Source organism: Strigops habroptila, chromosome W (assembly GCF_004027225.2).
Source record: "Strigops habroptila isolate Jane chromosome W, bStrHab1.2.pri, whole genome shotgun sequence".
NCBI classification, from domain to species: Eukaryota; Metazoa; Chordata; class Aves; order Psittaciformes; family Psittacidae; genus Strigops; species Strigops habroptila.
In genome coordinates, this window is record NC_044301.2 from 13608546 (window position 1) to 13630014 (window position 21469).

The 21469-nt window shown below is 41.5% G+C and overlaps 1 protein-coding gene across 1 annotated transcript in view; it reads left to right on the forward strand.

The window, feature by feature from the left end:
- Positions 1-21469, forward strand: part of LOC115619248 (cadherin-13) — a 297405-nt gene that overhangs the window by 233042 nt on the left and 42894 nt on the right. The window contains exons 7-8 of the mRNA XM_030511297.1: positions 7326-7508; positions 8505-8758. Coding sequence (XP_030367157.1) covers positions 7326-7508; positions 8505-8758 — 437 coding nt within the window. The remainder of the gene's footprint in view (positions 1-7325; positions 7509-8504; positions 8759-21469) is intronic.

The following is a 21469-nucleotide window of genomic DNA, read 5'->3' on the forward strand; positions in this document are numbered from 1 at the left end:
ATGAAGTTGCTAAGCCACTGTCCATCATATTTGAAAAATCATGGCAGTCAGGTGAAGTTCCTGATGACTGGAAGAAGGGTAATAGAACCCCCATTTTCAAGAAGGGGAAGGTGGAAGACCCAGGGAACTACAGACCAGTCAGCCTCACCTCTGTGCCTGGCAAAATCTTGGAGCAGTTTCTCCTGGAAAGCATGCTAAGGCACATGAAAAACAAGGAGGTGGTTGGTGACAGCCAACATGGCTTCACTAAGGGGAAATGCTCTCTGACCAATTTGGTGGCCTTCTATGATGGGGCTACGGAACTGATGGATAGGGGCAGAGCAGTTGACGTCATCTACCTGGACTTGTGCAAAACATTTGACACTGTCCCGCACAACATCATTGTCTCTAAATTGGAGAGGCATCAATTTGATGGATGGACCACTTGGTGGATAAAGAATTGGCTGGATAGCCGCACCCAAAGAGTTGTGGTCAACGGCAGCCCTGTGGAGAAGGACTTGGGGGTGTTGGTTGATGAGAAACTTAGCATGAGCCGGCAGTGTGCGCTCACAGCCCAGAAAGCCAACTGTATCCTGGGCTGCATCAAAAGAAGCATGACCAGCAGGTCGAAGGAGGTGATCCTGCCCCTCTACTCTGCTCTCGTGAGACCTCACTTGGAGTACTGTGTACAGTTCTGGTGTCCTCAAGATAAAAAGGACACGGAGCTGTTGGAGCAAGTCCAGAGGAGGGCCACGAGGATGATAAGGGGGCTGGAGCACTTCCCATATGAAGACAGGCTGAGAAAGTTGGGGCTGTTCAGCCTGGAGAAGAGAAGGCTGCGTGGAGACCTCATAGCAGCCTTCCAGTATCTGAAGGGGGCCTACAGGGATGCTGGGGAGGGACTCTTCATTAGGGACTGTAGTGATAGGACAAGGGGTAATGGGTTCAAACTTAATCAGGGGAAGTTTAGGTTAGATATAAGGAAGAAGTTCTTTACAGTGAGGGTGGCGAGGCACTGGAATGGGTTGCCCAAGGAAGTTGTGAATGCTCCATCCCTGGCGGTGTTCAAGGCCAGGTTGGACAGAGTCTTGGGTGACATGGTTTAGTGCGAGGTGTCCTATGGCAGGGGGGTTGGAACTAGATGATCTTAAGGTCCTTTCCAACCCTAACTATTCTATGATTCTCTGATTCTATGATTTCTAAGCTACAATTGAATTCTTTCTGTAATTTCACTAGAGAGATGAAAGGATATTATTTACTTAGAAAAAATATTGAATTGTCGTGTTTTAAGACCAGCCAGTCAATCAGCACCACACAGCCACTTGCTCACTCCCCCCTCTTCTTCCCCCCCTGCTCTTCCTATTCCTCTGATTCTTGTACTAATTCCTCTCTTTCAGATGTAACCCTCTCTAGGTAGTGCATTGGGTCTTCATCTTCTTTCACTACATGTGTTTCTTTTCATGCCTCTCATTTGCTTTTCCTCTTGCTTTTAGGGGCAACTGATATTGGCATATATTGGTTCTTTGGTTCATCGGCAGTGCCTGCTACTAGGGTTGGAGTGGCTGCAGTGTCTGTTGCTGTGGTTGGAGTGGTTGCAGTGTCTGTTGTTGGAGTTGGAGTAACTGCTGTGCTTGTTGTTTGGGTTGGAACAGCAACATTGTCTGTTGCTTTACCATTAGATCCGGAGGCATCTTTTTCCTGCTCCTTACAGAGCAGGGCTCTCTAGGCATAGGCAAAGCCCCAGGAAATTGCAGCGAGTTGTCCCTATCTGGTACTGCCAGGGCAACAGCACACCTTGTCTAAGTGTTCTGCTAATTTTTCTGGATTTCACACTTTTTCAGGAGTCAAGTTCCAAAGCACTGGAGGGACCAACTGGCCTAGGGGCTTGCCTGTATGATCCCACACCCCCTGCCACTCATGACTGTCCAGCCTCGGGGAAGATCTCTTGGTGTTATTCTTAAATGGTCATTTAACCTTAGAGCCCAACCCTGCTTATCTTCTGAGATCAGACTAGATCGGGCATTCTCAGGGTGGTATATCCAAGGGTAAAGTGCATGCAGTATATGCGGCAACATGCAGATTCCCAGGAAAAGAAGCAGGCTGGTTTCAAGGGTATTCAAAGGATATTCAAAACCTTTAGAATTCTCAAATCTGCTGTAAATAGCCTGGTGGGAGAGCAGAGGGTGTGAGGGGCGTCTCCTTCAGGGGTTGACCCTCCAAGGGGAAAAAATATTATGTGTAATTGTTAAAAATTCAAATTACCTGCCTCCCAAGGTATAGAGGTGATGGCCGTGCTGAGAACGCATACCCGATCTGTTTCATGATCAATGATTCTATTGTATTACAAGTCATTTACCATGAGATACAGCAAAATGAGAACCTTAGCCCAGGCCCCAAAACCGATAAACACTAAAACAGCAAATACTGGCTGCAAGTAAGGTGTGACATGCTGAAACTCTGAGACCAAGCGCAACAACTCTGAGAGCAAATAAATCAACATTGTGACGAGTGACTATTAATCCAAAACAATGAATGCTTATCACAAACACGTTTAGACACACTCCGGTCAGATCTGTCGTTATCTCAACCTTTCGGGCCCCGCGTTGGGTGCCACAAAGGACTGTCGTGGTTTAAGCCCAGCTGGTAACTCAGAACCATGCAGCCACTCACTCACTCCCCTCCTTCTTCCCCCCCTGCTCCCAGAGGGATGGGGAGGAGAATTGAAAGAATGTAACAACTCCCACTGGTTGAGATAAGAATGGTCCAATAACTAAAGTATAATACAAAACTACTACTGCTACCACCAATAATAATAATGATAAGGGAATAAACAAGGGGAGGGAATATAAAACTAAAAGGGGAAAGGGATAAAACAGCAAACACAAGTGATGCACAATACAATTGCTTGCCAACCGATACCCAGCCCGACCTGAGCAGTGATCTGGGCCTTCTGGGTAACTTCCCCCAGATTATATACTGGGCATGATGTGCTGTGGTATGGAATACCCCTTTGGCTAGTTTGGGTCAAGTGTCCTGTCTGTGCTTCCTTCCAGCTTCATGTGCCCCTTCTCATTGGCAGAGTATGAGAGACTGAAAAGTCCTTGATCGGGGTAAGCATTACTTAGCAACAACTAGATCATTGGTGTGTTACCATCAGCATTGTTCTCAGACTAAAGTCGAAAACACAGCATTGCACCAGCTACTAAGAAGCAGAAAAATAACTGTTAGAGCTGAACCCAGGACAGAAGCCAGAAAATAAAATCTTACTTATTACAGAGGCTTTAAATGAGGCTGTCAGATAAGAATGCAGTTTTCATACAGGTTAGCTACTCTTTCAACATTTATTTTGGGCTGAGATAGGTTTAGTGCCTGGGTTCCCAGGTATTAACATTTTACGAAGTCATCTTTTCATGTATCTGCCCCATGATGGAAATCTGACAAGATTGTGTTTTCCTGAGTCCTTACAGAGCCGTTTTGCTGTTCAGTGAGAGCTGTTACTCTAGTATCCCACCAGTTCACCATAGAGTTCAGTGTAGAGGAGGATTTGGCTCAGTGTTATATTATATCCTGGCTCGGCTAGGAAACAGCTACTAAAATTAAGCTGTGGTTCAATGTGTTTGTTTCCCCACTTGACTTCTCTCTTTAACTGGCCTTTGATATTAGGCCTAATATATTCTCAGTAGATACCTGCCATCTGGAATTTCCTATACTCAGTAAGATAAAATTCCTGCCAGTTAGGAACCATAATTTTTCATTTTATCCAAGCTTTGCACACAATTTGGAGCAGGCTTGCAAAATCCAGGGAAGGGAGGAGCAGAGTTTGACTGCTGAACTGGGATTCTCTCTTCTGCTCTGTTCTAACATGGTGGTTTTGAATGTTACTTGTCTCCTTGCCATCCCTTTACTGACTTCTTATAAGAAATATAAGCTGCTTTTTTTCACCCTCAGGGACCTACGTGCCTAGTGGAACCATTTTTGTGATCTCTCACAAGAATGTCCAGTGGTCAATGCCTACTTCCCGTCCATCATGACAGCAAACATTGCTCACTCCTTACATTATCAAGTCTATTTGTGCTTCCTCACACAAGCTATCCTCACACTCTTGGAGGAAAACTTCATCCATAACTATATTTCCTTGATGTCTTTCATTTCCTTGTTAAAAGTCTCCTTTGCCTACAAAAACCTGATGTTTAGTGTGATCTGCTGGCAGCTGTCACTCATTGTTTCCTTCTCAGTTGTTATCAGTCTGTTGTCTGTCTTTCTGTCTTTTTTTCATAAGCTTTTGGGGACAGAAAAAGGGGAATCAGTTTCGTGGGGTTTTTTCCCTATATTTTTAAAACTAAATATAACAGAATTACTAAAATTTCTAGACTGTGTACGTGATAAGCACAATAAATGACAGTACAGCTTATCACTCCACAGAGCAAGTTAACCTTACATATTCAAATGCTCAGTAGTAGTAAGTGTGTAGAGCTCCTCCCAGCCAAATGCAACTCTCACCCAAGGTATTTGCCTTGTAAGTTGTTTTTTCATAGTTTTTTAAACTCCCTTCTTCACTTTTGTTTTTGAAAGGGACCCAGTATAAATATAACAGATTTTTCTAAATACTAGGAAGTCTATTCTTAATATAAAGGTGTCTAAACAGGCAAAAGAATTCACCTTCTATATAATATATACTATATTTTTCTGGGCCTCTGTATTTCACAGTAGATATTTGTCTTCTGCAATCACATATCTGTGATTTATGCCACTTTCACGTTATAAATTTAGAGCAGGTCCATGTGACAACTTCTGTGATTTGATCATTCTGCTTTTTCATCCATCTTGAACAGATTTTCGTCTGATGTTCCAGACAGCTTCAAATACCCTCAGTGTTTATATGGTCATTTCTAAAGGCAAAGAGCACTCAGAGTGTACCACTACACTTGGAATTCTTTGGCTTGGCACAGCCTTCACCTGTAGATGTCATTTCCTTGATCGGCAGGTGTCACAAGCTCTGCAGTTTTATGCCCTCAGCAAGTCTATGTGCCCTTTTTGCACTACTAACTCGCTGCGATTGAGGCTACTGAGAGCCCTTCCTAAATAAGAAGAAGGTAGGAATGTAAAAGAAAGCCAGCTCCAGCTGAGATATCTTTGATTTAGATATTCTTAAACTGACATTCAATATTTTTTTGAACTAGCTGGCACATCATGGCAACCTTTTCCATCATAGTCTGGCACTGGTGGGGTAAGCATAATAAATTTATCTCACTGACTTCACAATTATGTATCTGAATAAAATAGCCAGATGTTCCCAAAGTGATCCAGGGAGTATTGAACACTTAATTGAATCAGACTTGTGGATTAAGGAAAAGGTTTTTCAGAAGCATCAATATGAAATAGGAGCAGATGCCCAGTGAAATCTAAGTGTTCTATTCTTTAGGTATACATTCCTTGAAGTCTAGTCACCTTTTAACATAGCTAAATAGGAATTGTTTGGTACTGAACACTTGTTGGGAAAAGTTCTGGCCCTTATGGTTCTGATGTCTTGTTTTGTACATGCTCAAGCTGAGACAATATGATCTAATACAAAATATCAATCAGGCTAATCGCTTATTTTCAATTAAAGTAAGAGGTGTCCAAGTGTGTTTTCCAATGACAGCATTTTGCTGAGCAGGAAGGAATACAATCTTGGTAATAATTACTCTGTTATTTCCAAGATTCTTAATAGAGATTTTCTTTTGATTTGTTTCAAAGCAAGTGAGAATATTGTTATATTATCATTCAGAATTAAACTGTAAATGAGCTTGATGATCTGTCTGAAACAAAGATCGATCACAACCTGTTACATATTAATGATCAAAATCAAAAGAATCTTTAAATTCTTTGTTAAATATACCAAAGAAGATAGAAATAGTCATTAATGTCATCCTTTCATAACATCAGGTTTGAGGCTGGTAAGCTTGAACTGAATGCATGCACTCAAATTATACAGCTAAATTGAAAAAGGATTTAGAAACATAAGTCAAATCTATTGGAAGAAATGAAAACAAAGATAACTGAACACAGAAAAAGACATAGTTGTCTCCTCTGTACTTTACTATGTGGAAATCCATTTTACCTATTATTTGTCCAGATTGTGAAATCTATATATTAATAAAATACTTTCTGGATTCAATGTTCTCACAAAATCTGTAGTGTTATGACTTCATGTGGTCTATAAGACACAGCAAAAGACGTTTAGTCTATTCAGGTCTTAAAGCCACTTGGGCGATTTTTGCCCTAGAGTTGTCACTGACAACGTAGCTTTTAAGCATGTACAGGAAAGACTATTTGTGCCATTAAAGTTTGTAATTTTGGAGTTTTGAAGGCTTGATCCCTAGAAATGCTAATATTTTCAAATGTTCTATAATGATACTGCTGGTGTTCAGCACTTTTCAGAAGTAGGTATGTTAACATTCTGGTTTATTCACCTATAAAGCAGGTATTATCACTCATACAGTGCTTTTAGCATGTCAGCCTCAAGTACTTGAGAGGTGAGGAGTATTATTAAGTCTGACCCTTACAACCTTTTCCAATGGTTTGCTTAATGTTTTTCCTACATAAATAAGAATAATGTTATACACTGTCTGGACAGTAAATTAGAATTTTCTCATAGGGCTTGGCTAGCTGAATAGTACAGCAGTGCAATTTCACAAGGTCGTAAAAAATTCTTCCACTGAAAAAAAGAAACTAACACTGACTTTAACTTATGCAGACAGAGTGGTAGCATGAGGTCCAATTATTTTTTAGTCTCTTGGAGAAGCCCCTCCAAAACCCAGTATGGTAACACTTTTTGTGAAAAGTTTTATATATTGTAACAGTGCAGTGAAAAATTAATGTGTGGTGTAATTTATGAAAATAATAGTCTGAAATGCAAAACTGGATTATTTGTAAATAATAGTACATTTGACGGCAAGAATGGGCTATATTAGTGAGTTCCTCTTCTGCTTATCTATGTGTATAGTTCCCTTTCTGATAGCAGATGCACCTATGCAACACTATATATTTTCAGGATTCACTTTTCCAGTAATATGAGATGAACTGTCATCTTGTGATCAGAATCTTCCAAAGCTTGATTCCTATCACGTTGCTGCTTATCTGCCATCTATTAAATGGAGAGTAGCTGTAATGTGCTACCTTATATTTCATGAGTGAGAATGTATTATTTAGAGCCTATAACATTCCATTTCAGGTAAGGATTACATCTTTCTCCTGTTGTGGTAAATAATTAATGCTGGCTTGGATATTTATTTCATGTGTGCATGTGTGGTCATTAATTGAAAACAGTAACAATTTCCTCTATGTTTGGTTTTTCTTTTTTCCAGTTTCAAGCTACAGTAAAGGAGGGAGTCACAGGTGTAATAGTAAACTTAACTGTTGGTGACCAAGATGACCCAGCAACTGGAGCGTGGAGAGCTGTCTACACCATTATTAATGGAAATCCAGGGCAGAGTTTTGAAATCCATACCAATCCCCAGACTAATGAGGGAATGCTTTCAGTTGTCAAAGTAAGAACAGTTTGCTGTTATACTGTATTATTACTGTCCACCCACTGGATTTATTGCATACGAGAACACGCAGCAAGGATTAGTTACTCAAAAACATATAGTTGTCTACCAGCCCTTGTCCAAACAATATGTATAGCCCTTCTTTTGTCACAATAACCTTATTTCTTTAGTCATAAGGACATGCCTGTTGCTAACTATATTGCCATTGTGCTTAAATAACAGCTGGGTTTGCGGTAAGCATCGCAATTAATAGTGAGACTTTACAACAAAGATTTGTTTGTGACTGAAAGTACAATTAGAATTCAAGGGCCACATTTTGCTCTCAGAGAACACATGCAAACAGCAGGGAAGTAAGGGATGTGGCTTCAGACTGGAGAGCTGTCTTTGTTCCCTCGTTTCTAAAGTCTCATGAAAAAAATTATAATTTATTGCCTGTCTTTGTATGAAGATAATCCTATACCTCACACTTAAAAAAAAAAAGGAGGAATAAAAAAAAAAAAAGGAAAGAATAGAAAAGAAATTAGCCCTGGTTGCTGCCTGTATCAGAATTTTCTCCGTTTGACTCCAGATGAGGCATTTTCAATTAAGACAAATGGCATGTATGGTGGTGCTTTTGATTTCAAGTCAGGAGTTGAGAAAAAAGCCTTATGTTACTTAACGTAAGTAGCTACTGAATATGACTGATCTGTTTGCTAATTACATATTACATCATAAATATATGAGAATTATATGTATGAGGTGTGGAAAAAAAGTGCATGCTCTTGGATAGAGGGATATCTCCATCTTTCATTAAGTCCATTATGTTCATTATCTTCAATGCACTTTAAAACTACCATTGTGTCTAATGCTAAACTCTGACCAAGTATCAGATGCAAGGAATGCTATTGTCCTTTTCTGGCTAATTCTATCTTCTGCAAGTTTGCAATGGAGTACAAGGAAAAAGTGGTTAGTACTGTCCTTGCACCTTGCACTCTGATTTTATGATATGTTTTACAGTCTTTAGACTATGAGATTTCAGCATTTCACACGCTGCTGATCAAAGTAGAAAATGAAGACCCACTGATTCCAGACATAGCCTATGGCCCCAGTTCCACAGCAACAGTTCAGATCACTGTTGAGGATGTGAATGAAAGCCCAGTTTTCCACCCAAACCCGATGACAGTGACAAAACAAGAAAACATCCCTATTGGCAGTGTGGTGTTAATGGTAAATGCCACTGATCCAGACACTTTGCAATATCAGACTATCAGGTGAGTGCAGTACCCTCTAATTTTCATCCATCAGAAAGTGAGCATGTCTTTTGTGCTGAGAATTTGCCTGCCAGTACAGAATTTAATTAAATTAAATTTGTTGTTCTACATAATAAGAAGTGGCAATTTATCTTTTTTTCCTGCAATGAAGAGACTCAGTATGATGGAAACAAAGCACTGCACTAGACAAGGGGCAGTAGTTTTCCAGGCTATGAGATTATGGCAGTGGAATAATCAAGTGCCACAAGCAATAGACACAGCTTTGCATATGGTTTCAAAATTACTTTTATCCTGCTTGTTTATTCCTTTTCCTTCATGAGAGCCAGAGAAATGTGCAAAAATTGAAAATGTGGATGGAAATAATTATGTTTTACATATGGTTTAAGTCAGTATATGATCATTTATATAATGTCCCTCAGTGAAATAATGACCATCCATCCATGTTCGAGGGCTGAGAAAATATTTCAGTGAAACACTGAAGCTTACAGTGTTTCACTGGGAAAGCTAAAACTTGGCCTTCAAGTGGTGCCATCATCTTACATTTTGATCCACCTGCTCTGGTCTTTTAGTTTTTAGATTTGTTGAAAAATTAAAGATAAATCACTTCTCTAATACTAAGTTAACTTTCCAGACAGCTTTTCTCAGCATTTGAGAGTTGCGGGTTAAGCACTACAACTAAAATCTACGTCTATGTTTAATTTTTCATTCTTCCTTATGAGTCTAATTTCCCCTAGATATTAGTGATCTTTGCGAGAATGGCTTCAGAGTTTTACCTGAACAATGTGCACTGTCAATCTATACCATAGATATAGGTTTCTCTACTATCATAGGGTTATTTAACGGTGATTGTGCACTTCTTAAAGGAGGTTTGACATATGTACTGTTCTACAAAAAAACCAAGTTACTGATCATGAAGATGTTCTGTGTCAGTAACAAATGTTGGTAAACATGCCATTGCAAAGGACCTCACTGACAGCCTTGGATTCGAATGATGAGGAGGTGAATTTAAGCGAGTGTGCTCATCTCTAAGGAAGGAGGAAAAAGGCAAGGCAGATAATTATAAGTTTCAATTCTCTGCATCACCTCAAAAATACCTAGTTAATGGAGTATGAATATTTCAGGTTTTCTGTATCAAAAGTGCTTTTGACTTCTGCCATGGAAATACCAGTTTATCTGAAGGATGATTCTTATCCTATGTCATTCCCCTGGTTTTCTAAATGTACTTATTTACGGAATGCATTTTTATTCTTAATTTTAGTTTTTGCTCCAAAGATTCCTTATTTCATTCACTGTGGTCACACAGATTTGTGTCTATGGGTGGAAAACCTATGGAATTTCTGTTGTTTGTCAGATGCAGCAATATGACCCTCAGCAGCATTACTCAGAACCCAGCTTGTGTAGGGAAAAGAGATTTATTCCCTTTGGGATTGGGACTGAATTTAAGAAGCATACATATTGAAGTTCTCCACAACTTTATGTATCTTCATGGGACATAAGAGAAGTCATATTAATGAATGTAACAGTCGATTTTATGACGCTAAAAGAGAAAAGCCAGGAAAATATAAGGATTTGGTTATCAAAACCAACAATCCAGAAACTATTATCTGAATTTTTCCCCTTGACCTACTGATTTTGCTGAATTTCTCCTAACTGCATTGACACTGAAATTATAGAATATAACAGTGACTCACTAAAAACTCTGTTGGCCTTAAGTGTTGTGTGTAACCAATTAAGTAACATAAACACATTTTGCAGTCCACCTCATCTCACAACTGGCTGCAAAGGAACTCTCAGATCTTCACTATAACTAGCTCATGATCTAAATAGAATTTTCCCAGAAGTTTTTTCCATACCAGCATGGACAAAACCTGGAAGGTTTTTAACCAAAAGCAAGATTTTTCTTTTCTTACCCTGCGTGTGTAGAAATGAAGAGCAGAAAATGTGGATGGAAATAATTATGTTTTACATATGGTTTAAGTCAGTATATGATCATTTATATAATGTCCCTCAGTGAAATAATGACCATCCATCCATGTTCAAGGGCTGAGAAAATATTTCACAGTGAAACACTGAAGCTTACAGTGTTTCAATGGGAAAGCTAAAACTTGGCCTTCAAGTGGTGCCATCATCTTACATTTTGATCCACCTGCTCTGGTCTTTTAGTTTTTAGATTTGTTGAAAAATTAAAGATAAATCACTTTCTTCTCTAATACTAAATTAACTTTCCAGACAGCTTTTCTCAGCATTTGAGAGTTGCAGCATTTCTCAGCATTTGAGAGTTGCTAGACTGGGTTGGTTGGGAATAAAGCATGATCATATATGGAAACTATGCAAATGGAAGTGGCTAAGTTAGAGGAAAATAATGCAAATGTAATGGAAATCTGAGAAATGAGTGGAATGATTCAGGAAAGGCTAATTTGACTGCCTGTATGTCCTTTTGCTAAAATAACAGGAAAGCATAAAACACCATTTTCAAAAGACACTTTTAACCCTGACAGGTATTATTGAAACACAGAGCTACTAGCAGTGAAATGGAAGCCTGTAGTATATCAGAACAGCATCTGCAATTCAGGATAGTGTAAAACTGCAAGTATAAAGACCAAAGTTACTCACTAGTTTGGATCTGGCTGACATGTTTTCTCGTAAGTTCCTACAGGCAGGTGTGTGGTTACACTTTGGGCCCAGGTTCCAGTAAATGCATACCAGGCTACATGGTTCTCAGACTATGCTGCTATAAATTATATCGTCAGAATCACTGGTATGATTATACTGGTAAAATAAAGGCCAAGCAGGCACAATACAAACTTTTAAATGAGATATTACACTAAATATTGATGACCACAAATGAGCAATGTTTTGTGTCTGCAAGAAGCAACAAATACCAGATTTGTATTGTGAGTGCTGTGTGAACAATGTACATCACCCCCAACAAAGTATATATCTGTCCAAAATGTGCAGATGGATACAAACAGAAGAACAACAGAGAATATGTGATGTGTTGGGTTTTTTCTTTCAAACTGTAACAACTGAGATACGTCTAACTGCAGGGATATTTTTAGTTAGTTTTCTATATAAAGCTTGTAGAAGGGGCTGATGATTATTCGTAATCAGCAAATTTAGATACTCTACTAGATGTAGCATGATAAATGTGTTACAAGAACAATGAATAGTGTATATAAACCATTTGTGCCATTGTTCACATCTAGATTGAATTTATTCTTTGAACACTGCATATCTGAATCAGATTCAAATTACTTATCTCTTTGAAAAGCATGGCTTACTTTGTAAAAATTCCTGAAGACAGCTCTATGTTTGAAGCAATTTTCTTTCTTATTCTTCAGCTTGAAGTCTTTTTGCAGATGGCAAAAGGATTTCATTTAAAAGCTCGAACGAGCTGGCAGAAATGGATTACACTGAAAAAAATAATACTCCAATATTTGTAAGACTCAAAAGCATGTACCTTGATGTCCTCGGTTCAGCTATAGCAGTCATTTTTCTCCTTCTTAGTAACTGGTGCAGTGCTGTGTTTTTTTAACTTTCAGCCTGGGAACGACGCTGATAACACTGATGTTTTTAGTTGTTGCTAAGTAATGTTTATTCCAACCAAGGACTTTCTCAGTCTCATGCTTTGCCAGGGAGGAGGGGAAGCCGGGAGGAAGCAGAGACAGGACACCTGACCCAAACTAGCCAAAGGGGTATTCCATACCATGGCACGTCATGCCCAGTATATAAACCGGGGGGAGTTACCCAGAAGGCCCAGATCACTGCTCGGGTCAGGCTGGGTATCGGTCGGCGGGTGGTGAGCAATTGTATCCTCTCCCCTTGTTATTTCACTAATCATTATTATCACTGGTGGTAGCAGTAGTGGTTTTGTATTATACCTTAGTTGCGGGACTGCTCTTATCTCAACCCGTGGGAGTTACATTCTTCCGATTCTCCTCCCCATCCCTCCGGGAGTGGGGGGGGGAGGAAGGGGGGGGAGTGAGCGAGCGGCTGTGTGGTTCTGAGTTACCGGCTGGGCTCAAACCACGACACTTGAGCTTTAGTTATTTGTCTGCACATGATTAGCAGTGAACTTTTATGGTCTCAGCTCTTCTCTGATCAACTGATGTTAACATTTCAAAGAAACTCCAGATAGAGGTAGGCACGTCATTCTGGAAACAAGAAACACATGCTCATTCTGACTAGCTAAATAATGTAGGCATTAAGTTTAATCTTACTCTAAATTATACCTGTTTAAAATTAGATTATCATTGACTTTCACAACTATACCCAGCTCTAAGATTTCCTATGAAAAGTATGCAATGAGTACAGTGAGTTTTGGACTATGGACGTTGTAGAAGGAAAGGAGCAGACAGAACCAGTGGTTTATCCTGAACACATACCTTTGGGTGGCAAATAGTGTTTGTTCCATTCTGATCGTTCCCAGAAAGAAAAGGAACCTCTTTAAGCTGGATCACATTTCTTAGATTCATTAAATTCTGATTGGGCTGGTCCAGCCCTGTTGGCAGATCCCCTAGTGTTGACTAACCAGGTGGCTTTTGCTAAATGTGTATTCCAATGTTTGAAAGTCCCACCACCCATTGCTCTCAGTGTAGTTTTTAACAGCACATTGTACTGTTTGATTTTCTCAGAGGCTACTGCATAATAGGGGATGTGATATACCCACTCAATGCTGTTCTTTTTGGCCCAAGTGTCTATAAGGTTGTTCCGGAAATGAGTCCCATTTTCTGACTCAATTCTCTCTGGGGTGCCGTGTCGCCACAAGACTTGCTTCTCAAGGCCCAGGATAGTGTTCCGGGCAGTGGCGTGGGGCACAGCGTATGTTTCCAGCCAGCCGGTGGTTGCTTCCACCATGGTAAGCACATGGCGCTTGCCTTGGTGGGTTAGTGGAAGTGTGATATAGTCAATCTGCCAGGCCTCCCCATATTTGTACTTCAGCCATCGTCCTCCATACCAGAGAGGCTTTAACCGCTTGGCTTGCTTAATTGCAGCACATGTTTCACATTCGTGAATAAGCTGGGCAATAGTGTCCATTGTTAAGTCCACCCCTCCATCACGAGCCCGTCTGTATGTTGCATCTCTGCCTTGATGGCCTGAGGTGTCATGGGCCCACTGGGCTAAAAATAATTCACCCTTATGTTGCCAATCTAAATCCATCTGAGCCACTTCAATGTCAGTAGCTTTATCCACCTGTTGGTTGTTCTGATGTTCCTCAGTGGCCTGACTCTTGGGTACATGATCATCTAGGTGGCAGGTTATGCCACCCAGGTTCTCCCATCTAGATCACCAGGTTCTGCACCCAGGCAGTGATATCTTGCAACAGTACAGCAGCCCAGATGGGTTTACTTCTGCGTTGCCAGTTGCTCTGCTTCCATTGCTGCAACCACCCCCACAGGGCATTTGCCACCATCCATGAGTCAGTATAGAGATAAAGTATTGGCTGTTTTTCTCGTTCAGCAATGTCCAAGGCTAGCTGGATGGCATTCACCTCTGCAAACTGACTCCATTCACCTGGACTACTGGGATTTCCTATGCGAGCTTGTTTTGTAATTAGTGTGGCCACTTACTCCATGTAGCATCGGTCGCATGATGTGTAGAGGAGACCCTGCCTTTGAACATCCAGCCCAGCATGGGCAACTGGGGTGCCAGGAGGAGCTGTGCTTCAGTGCCAATCACTTCTGAAGCAGCTCAAACTCCTTTATAGGCTACCAGTATCTCTTCTCAGTTGGAATATAGCCAGCCTCAGATCCTCTGTATCCCCTAATACAAATGCTGAGGGGTCGACCTTGAGTCTCTCCTGGAGCTGTCTGCCAGAAGCTCCAGGTAGGACTGTTCTCCCCAGCTGTGGTGTAAAGCACATTTTTCACATCTGGCATGATCCGGACTGGTCCAAGGGCTACTGCATGAACTATCTCTCGTTTAATTTATTCAAAGGCTTTTACCTTGCTGTTATCTTGTTGATCACATCTGTGGGGATCTGGCGACGTCCGTCTTGACATTTTCTTCCTAAAAATTCAATCTCCTGTGCAGGTCTCTTGACCTTACTCCTTTTTATGGCAAAACCGGCCTTCAGAAGGATTTGGATTATCTTCCTCCCTTTCTCAAAAACTTCTTCCACTGTATCACCCCACACGATGATGTTATCAATGTATTGCAGGTGTTCTGGAGCTTGCCCCTGTTCCAGTGCAGTCTGGATGAATCCATGGCAGATGGTAGGGCTCTGTTTCCACCCCTGGGGCAGTCGATTCCAAGTGTACTGGACGCCCCTCCAAGTGAAAGCAAACTGTGGCCTGCACTCTGCTGCCACCAAAGGAATTGAGAAAAATGCATTGGCAATATCACTTGTGGCATACCACTTGGCTGCCTTTGACTCCAGTTCATATTGAAGTTCTAGCATGTCTGGTATGGCAGCACTCAATGGTGGTGTGACTTCGTTCAGGCCACGATAGTCTACTGTTAGTCTCCACTCTCCATTAGACTTTTGCACTGGCCATATGGGGCTATTAAGGGTGAGCGGGTCCTGCTGATCACTCCTTGGCTCTCCAGTCTACGGATCAGCTTATGGATGGGAATCAGGGAGTCTCGGTTGGTGCAACATTGCTGACAGTGCACTGCTGTGGTCACGACTGGCACTTGTTGTTCTTGGACCTTCAGTAACTCCACAACAGAAGGATCCTCTGAGAGACCAGGCAAGGTGGACAGCTGCTTAATTTCCCTCATCTCCAAGGCAGCTATTCCAAAAGCCCACCAGTACTCTTTTGGGCCTTTGGAGTACCCTCTCCTGAGATAGTCTATGCCAAGGATGCATGGAGCCCCTGGACCAGTCACAATGGGGTGATTTTGCCACTCCTTCCCAGTTAGGCTGATTTCAGCCTCCAGTACAGTCATCTCTTGGGATCCTCCTGTCACTCCAGAAATACAAATGGCTTCCACCCCTTGACAGCTTGATGGCATCAGGGGACACTGTGCACCGGTATCTCCTAGAGCCTTATACTCCTGTGGGACTGATGCGCCAGGCCATCTGATCCACGCAGTCCAGTAAACCCGATTGTCCCTCTCCTCCACCTGGCTGGAGGCAGGGCCCCTCTAATAGTGATCATAAGATTCTCCACTTACTTCTTGTGGAAAGGGATTAGAATTCCTTATCATAGGAGCTGGAGTAAAATCAGCTCTTCCACTCCATCTGGGAAGCTGCTTACCGGAGACTGGAGCAGCAACTTTCATGGGAGGATCATCCTTGACCGTTGTTCTCCTCTTCAATTCACACACCCGTTGCTCCAGAACGGAGGTACGTTTTCCATACCATTTTGTCATGTCTTCTACATGATTCTGCAGATAAAGCCATAGGGTGGCCTGTGGCGTGTACCTCCTCCATCTTCTTTCTCAGGCAATAAGGTGCCTTCTGTTAATAGCTGAAATGCAGGTTGGGACACGTGGGGAGCTGGCTACATTTTCTCTCAATTGTTTGAACCCCTGGGTCAGGAGTTTTTCCACAGCTGAAATGATGGAAGGGGTGAGATTGTCTTTGACCTCTCAGAGTTGACAACTCACTTCATCTACTGTTGGTGCTGCTGCTTCCCTCCAGCTCATCAATGCCACTGAGTTGGCATAAGATGATGGCGCGCTCTGTGTAAGTTTCCACCACATGGGTCGACTTCATCTGGATCTACAGGTGCATGCCCAGTATCTGGCCTACGATAGATCATCTCCAGAACAGCTAATTCCCTCAGGTATTGGAGGCCTCTCTCTATCGTGATCCACTTGGCTGAGACACATATAACATCGTCCTTGTAGGGATACCTTTCCTTCACAGCTGCCAAGAGCTGCCTCCAGAGGCTGAGGGCTCATTTCTCTTTTGCTATCGCTTTGTCAATTCCCCCTTCCCTAGCAAGTGATCCCGGCTGCTTGGCTTCCCTACCTTCTAATTCATGACTGTTGGCCCCACTGTCCCAGCATCGGAGCAACCAGGTGCATGTTCTGCAGCTCAGTCAAGGTCAGGGATCGAGAAGTTACCTCTTTCTCTTCCTCTGATTTCTGTTCCAATTCCTCTTATTCAGATGTCGCCCCCTCTGGTTCACGAGTTGACTTTTCATCTTCCTTCACCGCATGAGTTGTTTTTCGTGCCTTTAGTTTCCTTTTCCCCTTGCTTATAGGGGCAACTTTTATTGGCAAGGGTTGGTTCTCTGGTTCAGCTGCAGTGTCTTTCACTCTGGTTGGACTGTCTGCAGTGTCTGTTGTTAGGGTTTGAGTAGCTGCAGTGCTTGTTGCTGGAGTTGGGGTAGCTGCTGTGCTTGGAGTTGGAGTAGGTGTGTTATCTGTTCCTGCTGGGTTTGAGTAGATGCTGTGCTTGTCACTGGGATTGATGTAGCTGCAGTGCTTGGGGTTTGAGTAGCTGCGTTGTCTGCTGCTTTGCCATCAGATCCAGAGACATCTTTTTCCTGCTCCTTACAGAGCAGGGCTCTGTATGTGTAGGCCAAGCCCTAGCACATTCTGGTAAGTTGTCCCTCTCTGGTACTGGCAGGACGACAGCATACCTCATCTAGGTGTTCTGCTAATTTTTCCGATTTCACACTTGTTCAGGAGTGAAATTCCAAAGCACTGGAGGGGCCCACTGGCCTAGATATTTGCCCATACAATCCCACACACCCTGCCACTCATGACTGTCCAGCCTTGGGGAAGATCTCTTGGTGGTATTCTTAAGTAGTTGTTTAACCTTAGACAAGACCATAGGTGGACCCTGCTTATCTTCCGAGATCGGACAAGTTCGTGTGTTCTCAGGGTGGTTACGCCATAGGCAAAACAGAGAGAGCATATGCAGCAACATGCTGGTTCCCAGCAAAAGGAGCAGGGTGCTTTCAAGGGCATTGAAAAGATCTTTAACATTTCCAGAATCTGCTTCTACTGTAAATAGCCTGGTGGGGGAGCGGAGGGTGTGAGGCTATGTCTCCTCCATAGGTTGACTCCCAGAGGGAAGGAAAAAAAAAGATGTGTAATTGATAAAAATTCCCATTACATGCCTCCCAAGGTATAGAAGTGATGGCCGTGCTGAGAACACATACCAGCCCAGTTTCATGATCAGTGACTCTATTGTATTACAAGTCACTAACATAAAATACAGCAAAATGAGAACCTTAGCCCAGGCCCCAAAGCCAATAAACGCTATAACAGCAAATGCTGGTTGCAAGTAAGGTATGATATTCTGAAACTCTGAGACCAAGTGCAACAACTCTGAGAGCAAATAAATCCACATTCGTGACGAGTGACTATTAATCCGAAACAGTGAATGCTTATTACAAATATGTTTAGACACACTCTGGTCAGATCTGTCATTATCTCAACCCTTTGTGCCCCACGTTGGGCGCCAAAAAGAACTGTCGTGGTTTAAGCCCAGCCGGTAACTCAGAACCACGCAGCTCACTCTCCCTCCTTCTTCCCCCCCCCAGGAGATGAGGAGGAGAATCAGAAGAATGTAAATCCCACAGTTTGAGATAAGAACAGTCCAGTAACTAAGGTATAATACAAAACCACTACTACTACTACTACCACCATTAATAATGATGATAAGCAAAATAATAAGGGGAGAGAATATAAAACTAAAAGGGGAAAGAAGAAAAAAACAATAAACGCAAGTGATGCACTATACAATTGCTCACCACCCACTGACCAATACCCAGCCCGACCCGAGCAGTGATCTGGCCTTCCAGGTGATTCCCCCCAGTTTATATACCACACATGACGTGCTGTGGTATAGAATACCCCTTTGGCTAGTTTGGGTCAGGTGTCCTGTCTCTGCTTCCTCCCAGCTTCATGTGCCCCTTCTCATTGGCAGAGCATGAGAGACTGAAAAGTCCTTGATTGGTGTAAGCATTACTTAGCAACAGCTGAAAACATCAGTGTGTTATCAGTATTGTTCTCAGACTAAAGTCAAAACCATAGCACTGCACCAGCTACTAAGAAGGAGAAAAATAACTGTTACATCTGAACCCAGGACACCTGCAAAATTGTGAAATACAGAAATGCTAACTCTAGAGAGCTGCACATATTGGGGTATCCAGCAAGCTATGCCAGAAAAGATTTAATCACTTCTGAAATAAAGAGTTTGTCCAATTCCCTCATGCTACACAACTACCACCTATAATGGCAGGTACTCACTAGTCAACCGTTAGCTCATCCCTATTTTACACAACACTCTATACTGAAAGCGTTTCTTGAATGTGTTAATACTATCTATGTAGGTAATCACTGTGATATATTTATGTTACTAACATGATATTAATAACTAAAGGGGAAAAGTAATGAAAAAAGGCATTGTCTTCCTTTTTTTTGGTCACTCTTTGACTAAACTGACTTCCACTTTTTTTTTTTTTACTGAAGAAAGTAAACAAACCCCTCTTTCCCCTTACAACAAACTCTTTAGGCCTACAGCACGATGGGAAAGAAGCAGAACTGTTTCTGGAGTTGTAATGTACCTCCTTTATTCTCCTCTCATACCCGTGACCACACTGATGTAATTCCGGAAGGGCGATAATGGCTTAAGAGTAAAATCAGGCCCCATTTTTCTTTTTCAGAAGATGATTTGTAGCAGCCCAGCACTGTGTGGATATATCACCGAGTCTGAATTAGTGTGGAGGAAGCAGTTGGTTAAAAAAAAGAAATCTCTGGTGGGAACTACTGAGATGAGACTGAAGAGAACAAATGACTAGAGTAAAATCCCAGTGCCAATAGAATTAAGACATCTGCCAAATCTGGAAGCCAGGTCTTATAAAAGCTGTGAACAGCATCTGATGCTGACCATTCAAGAAAGCCACTTTCAACTCTGTCAGCTTCAATATTGGAGCTATACCATTACAGGACCTTCTTTTCCTCAGAGTAGTGAACAGATGTTGATAGCCTGCTTCCCAAAGTCTGTTATTTGGTCCTTTTATTACTCATAAGCATTCCCTGTGTTGCTTAATTTACAACCAACCTGCCAACACCTCGTTTTCAACATCTTGGAGAGTCCCCATAAGTCCTTGATTCCTCAGTTGCTCCTAGTGTTTCTCCTAGTGTTGGCCACCTGTAAGTCTCCCCTGTTATATCTTTTTGCTCTCTTACTTATATTCTCTTTCTATATGTTGGGGCAGAGGATAGGCCTCTTCTCTCCTTGTCTGCTTTTGTATATCTTAATTTTTACTGCTTAAGGACAATCCCAGCTAACCAGTTGGTGCTGAGCTTTTGTATGTTGGATTTTGCCTTGCAGGGAGGTGGGGGAACTCCATACTTATTTTGTCTTATCTATGCTAACATCTTGTCTTACTGCTTGGTTCTTCCTAGCAGTTGCCAAGGTTTGGGGGAAAGATTAATATGTGTAAACAGGTTGCTATAACACCTATTTTTTCCTTACTCTCTCCAGTAGAAAAGGAGGCAGACCAGACAGCAAATTTTCACCCAGACTGAATGAGGCAGTTCTCCTGAAGAAGTGTCCCTTTCCTGAGGAAAAAAGATTAATCCTTCTCTCTTTGATTAGTCTCTGAAATAGCAGAAGTGTCTGAATTAAATTATTAAAGACTACCTAAATCAGGGGTCCCAGGAATTCTCAATCCAGTGATTCATAGTTTTGCAGGAAACGCAGCTACCCGAAGCTAGACTTTATCACTCCTGACAATACTTGTCAGAAGATCAAATTCCTAAAATTTTCCATCTGCTCTACTCTTTTTGCATAAATCATACTTAATATGTTGATATTAAAGCTATAGACGATAGAATTGAGAATGTGTTCCCAGGTAATCAAATAAGCCACAGAAACCAATTTTAACTTCCCTTGATATTAACTTAAGAATCCCAAATTCTTGATTAATAAGGATGAATATACATTTAAGGGGAGTTTAATTAGACTCTGTCTTTATCCTGCATAACAATATTATGCCACATTATGATTTCAACCATGTCAGCACTCAGAATGAATGGCTGTGAACTGTGAAATTATAGGGCACATTTTTCATGTCACTGACTAAACTATATTGCAGATCTTCTTGAGAAATATAAGAGTAGGATAGATCAGTCACAAGTTATGCTTGCAGTGGAAGTCAGATATTGACAATAGCTCACTTTGTCATTACTGTTCTCTTCTAGTTTCAGAAAAGGCAGGATTTTGCCTCTGGAAGAAGTATCATATCTTGAGTATAAGAAGTTAGCTATCAAGTTTGAGGAGGCAAGTTGACAGGGAAGGGGGTGGTATGAACTTCTGTTAATATTTTAAAGCCATTGAATTCTTGAGTTCCACTCAGCCAAGTTAGATTTTGTGTGTGTGTCTATGTAGTTACAACTTTCAGTGGTGCTTTGACAGTAATTTGTTTGGACTGGTAATATGTAAGATTGCAGTTCCAGTGACCAGTTTTATTTTATACAAAGGCTAAACATGGAAAAACAAGCACTCAAAAGTTTTCCAGGAAGACTGGTAATGCATCTAGGCCAGAATCCTGTCCACAAGTGGAAGTACATAATTAAAGCTATTCTTGTTCTTCTTGTGGAGTTCAGCACTTCTGTCTTTCAAGCAAGAATAGATCTCAGATGATACCAGAGCAGGTGTTGTCTGGTATTCATGTCCTGATTGGAAAAGGGAAATACTGTAAGTCTTTCATAGCTTTTTGCCCTGCTATGAAGATATGAGGCATTAATATTACAGCTATATTTCATTGATATGACACCTCCAGAATAAGGACAGAATAA